We start from the raw sequence: 4624 nt of genomic DNA, 5'->3' as shown, positions 1-4624 counted from the left end.
ATAAGAATGCTGATATATATAATAGAGCTAACAGGGGGCAAAGTTAACTTCTTAGCCACAACCAAACATCTTAAAGGAGTGAGTTGCTGGGAATTGAACTCCTGAAATTTTCATTAAAAAAAAAAAAAAAGAACCCTATGTGGAGTTCTGCCTCTTTCAGAAGAGAGAGGACTGATATTTCCTTTGATAAGTTTTTGTCCAGAGCCTCCCTCCCCACCCCTGAGCCATCTGATTAGGGACATGAATTATTGAGGAGAATCTGAGAGACTTGGTAGCCATGGAGCATAGAAAGCTGGTGAGCACAGGGGCTGGTTAGGGCCAGGGCAGCTTGGTTTCCTGGTGCTCACTGTCTCTCCCAACTCAGAGGCCATGCTGACAGTGGTGGTGGAAGTGGAACTAGGGTGGGGATCAGGTGAGAATGCCCTCTCCCACACATTCATATTCTAGGTACTGTATCTTGGGAAAGACTGTTGGGAGAGGGGAGGGCTAGGTCAGCTTAGATTGGGAAACTGAAGCAAAGGTTGAGGGCAGAACTTAAGAGTCCTGGGAGCCCAGTTTCCCTCACAAGAGGTGATATGAAATCCACCTGTCTCAGGCCCTGAGGAGACCAGCCACCCCACACTTCTTCTAGAGGGACCCAGCAACCTTCACCTGCTTCAATCAGGCACCCTGGAGACTCAGGTAGAGATGGTGTAGGGTGAGGGTGGGGTAAGGGTAATTACAGGAAAGACATGGATGACACTGCTGATCCCATTCTTTCACACAGGAACAATGCCTTACCTTTGACAGAGTGCTAGGTCCCAATGCTGCTCAGGTAGGCCGGGAGATATAGGGATGCAGGGGGGTGGGTCCCTGGATCCTAATGTCCTGATAGCCTTCTGAGGGCAGGATGGGATGGGGTACTAGAGGTAAGGGTATGGTGCCTGGGTCTCCCTGCAGGAAGCTGAACAGGAGCTGCTGGCACGAGTCCGGGGTGCACTGGGCTCTGTGTGCCATGGGTACAGTGTGGCCCTGCTACTCCAGGGCTGGGAAACCAAGGCACCTCGGCTTGTGCCACAGGTGAGTCCTAGAAGAGCCACTAAGACACAATTTGGCTCAACTCAGGTATTTTCTCCTCAAGGAGACCTTTGGGAAACTTTTTCTCCCCTCCACAGCTAGACTAGATGCCCCTCCTTGGGTCTCCATTAGTGTCCTGTAGTTCATGCAGGCTGCTTTGTCAGGGCCAATAAATGCAGCTATTGGGAAGTTAGGGGACAGGGGAGGCTGGAGCCAATGGAGTCAGAGTCAGTAAGGGGTGGAGAAAAAGATCAAATATCCAAAACGAAGACCTAACCCACTGCCATTCAGGCGATTCAGACTCATAGTGACCCTATAGGAGAGAGTAGAACTCCCTCCATAGGGTTTTAGCAGTGTCATCCATGTCTTTCCCTCCATAGGTAAATCTTTATGGAAGCAGATTTGCCTCATATCTCTCCCATGGAGCAGCTGATGTTGAACTGCTGCCCTTTTACTTAACAACCAAATGCTTTAACCACTGCCCCAAATGTCCAGGGAGGCATAATTTTCACAGTTCTTGTTCATACTAATAATGACCATAAATTTGAAAGTTTTGTTTTGGAGCTTCATCAAAATGTACCCAAATCAAAACAGCTGCCTGAGAAACTTATCAGGGGTCCCTGACCAACAGTGAACAGTCCTAGCAAATAGGTCCCACTGAAAATATCTGCCCACTTTTCTCATTCCCTGTGAATCATGAGGGCTACTGTCTTGGGAACCATGACTGTAGCACCCAACACAGGGTCCAGCACGGTCCTCAGGAAATGATGAACCAAACCAAACCACTGCCATCCAGGTGATGCTGACTCACGGTGATTCTATAACAGGGTAGAACTGTCCCATACGGTTTCCAAGGCTTTATGGAAACAGACTGCCTCATCTTATGCTGGTGGATTTGAACCACTGAATGTTTAGTCAATGCATTAAACACTGTGCCACCAGAGCTCCCTCAGGAAATGTTGAAGAGGGGCTAATTCTTTCTCCCCATTCAACCCCTTTCTTCCCTTTAGCTGCTGCACGTTCTGTTTGAGAAAGCTCTGCCCCTCAGGGACTCTAACCAAGTGCTCAGTACTCTTTGCCTGGTACAGGTGAGATCTCTGGGGGAGGGGAGATCATGGCCCTGGGGGCCAGGGCCTGGGTGACTTTGCAGGGAGATAGAGGCTTATGGGGAGCCAGAATAGCTGAAGTCTAGTTCCACTCTAGGTGTTCTGGTGGCAACCTAAGGCATTTGACTGCTAACCAGAAGGCTGGCAGTTCAAAAGCACCAGCAACTCCTCTGAAGGAAGATTGTGCAATCTACTTTTGTATAGATACCTCCTCAGAAATCCAAGGAGGGGTCGCTATGAGTTGGGGTCGACTCAATGGCAGAGATGTTGGTTTTTTTTTGGTTTGAGTCCCACTTTGCTGCTCACCAGCTGCCTCCCTGGGGCCTCCTCTTCCTAGTGAAATGCCTGAATTCTTCATGCACCATTTGGCCCTTAGGGCCCCCTGATCGGGAGGAAATATATGAGCTGGAGGCAGGGAAGGTGGTGGTGGTGCTGGTGGTGGTGGGGGTCTGGGTTTGTAACAATTGTGCTTCTGTTACCCTAGCTTAGCTCCAGTGGGAGGGCTCGAGACCTGCTCTCTCCAGGGGCAGAGAACTTGTCGGTGCTGGAAGTGCCTCCTCTGGGCTTGTGAGTGTTCAGAGCCCACCAGGAACTGAAAGTCTTGTTTTGAGGCAGGGCTGCTGACACCTCCCAAGCCACACTCCTGGAATTTTCTGCTCATCACCAGCCTGGGGTGAACCTGGGGCCTGTTTGCAGGGCTTGGATCTATTCCTAGGACCCCCTCCCACCCTCTTCTTCATATCCCCATCCCTCCCACTCCTCTTACCCCATCCACTTAAATCTCTTCAACTCTATCCTCATTCCCCCATCCCAATTCAGTCATTCTCACATTGGGCGATCTTGGGCTTCGCGCTGAGCAAGACCTTAGTTTCATTATCTGTAAAAGGGGGAAACTTCAGCTACCCTCTTATTCTCACTGAATAGATGAGAGGAGAAAAGTAAGATTGTGAAGATGAGAGGCCTTAGGGATTTCCTGAGTGTGTAGCCTTTGGGATGATTCTTACAGACTCTGGGGACTTCCACAGGTTCTCTGTGGAGAAGTTCTAGGGGACAACACAGAACCTTGGTGCTTGGAGCTGAACTCAGCCTCTCTTTCCTCCAGGATAGTGGAAGATGCCAGTGAAGTGGAGGTGTCTGACCCAAGAGCTGCCTCAGAGCTCTATCTGCAGGTCGCAGAGAGTGAGGGCAGGTGAGGACAGGAGGGTACCTGTCACCCCTCCACCTTCTAGGCATCTGGCCTGAGCCCACTCTCCCCTGCACAGGGCCTGTTCTCTGCTGACTCTCACCATGTCCTGCTCAGGTCTTGACCCCTCTGGCGGGCCTGAGACTCAAAGTGTGTTGCGAGGGTCCTTGAGGATCCTACAGCTCCCAGGAGCCCGGTAAGCCTGATGGGGACTTCTGACTACAGTTAGGGGTGGAAGCTGGGGGGCTGATATATGGATAGCCCAAGGTAGAACAGGAGTATCTCCTCCTTTTTGCAACTCTTTCAGTAGGGTACCACCAGGCCCCAGGCTAAGATCCTATGTTGGTAGATGATGCAGTCAAAGGCAACTAGGTGGAGAATGAATGGAACTATCCGACAAAAATAAATACTTCCAGTCAGCAATTTTTCATATGTTGATAAGTACACCATGAGGAAGTTTTACGAATAATGTCTTCAAACATTTTTTAATACTTTTTCATATTCTTTTTCTATTTTTTCCCTACTATTTTTAAAATTGGAAGTAAGATTGGGCAATCTACTTCCGTAGAGATACTGCCTCTGAAACCCAAGGAGGGGTTGCTATGAGTCAAATCGACTCGATGTAATAGACTTTTGTTTTGAAGAGCAAATTGAGACTTCTATAAAAATTGTGCAGAAAGTATGGAGTTTCCATGTTACCCCTCTTTTCTGCACACTGTTTCTCCTATTATTAACATTCTGCATTCATGTGGTACATATGTTACAAATGATGAACTGATATTGACACATTATTAACTCAAGTCCAGAGTTACATTAAGGTTCACTCTTTGTGTTGCACAGTTCTATAAGATTTGAGAAATACGTAATGTCAGGTGTCTGCTATTACGCTTTATACAGAATAGTTACACTGCTCTGAAAGTGCCCTGTGCTCTATTTATCCCTTCCTCCTTTCCACCCTGGAACTCTTGACAATCACTCATCTTTTCACTGTCTCTGTTTATGCCTTTTCCATATACCATTTAGTTAGACCCCTACTACTTTTTTACTTTAAATTTCTAATTCATTTTCAGCCACTTACATATTTTAAGGGAGCCCTGGTGGTGCAGTGGTTAAAGCACTCAGGTGCTAACAGAAAGGTTGGCGTTTCAAACCTATTAGTGGCTTCACAGGTGAAAGATGGCAGTCTGATTCCGAAAAGATCTTGGAAACCTTATGGGACAGTTCTACTCTGTCCTGTACGGATGCTATGAGTTGGAAAAGGCTCAATGGCAATGATATA

The 4624-nt window shown here is 47.9% G+C and overlaps 1 protein-coding gene across 1 annotated transcript in view; it reads left to right on the top strand.

Annotated features, from left to right (window-relative positions):
- Positions 1-277: 277 nt before the first annotated feature.
- Positions 278-4624, top strand: part of LOC103195503 — a 14123-nt gene continuing 9776 nt past the window's right edge. The window contains exons 1-5 of the mRNA XM_007939086.1: positions 278-295; positions 940-1059; positions 2067-2144; positions 2647-2729; positions 3265-3351. Coding sequence (XP_007937277.1) covers positions 278-295; positions 940-1059; positions 2067-2144; positions 2647-2729; positions 3265-3351 — 386 coding nt within the window. The remainder of the gene's footprint in view (positions 296-939; positions 1060-2066; positions 2145-2646; positions 2730-3264; positions 3352-4624) is intronic.

The sequence above is a fragment of the Orycteropus afer genome, unplaced genomic scaffold, assembly GCF_000298275.1.
Source record: "Orycteropus afer afer isolate SDZICR_OR568_19922 unplaced genomic scaffold, OryAfe1.0 scaffold00056, whole genome shotgun sequence".
NCBI classification, from domain to species: domain Eukaryota; kingdom Metazoa; phylum Chordata; class Mammalia; order Tubulidentata; family Orycteropodidae; genus Orycteropus; species Orycteropus afer.
This window is presented reverse-complemented; position numbering and strand designations above follow the sequence as displayed.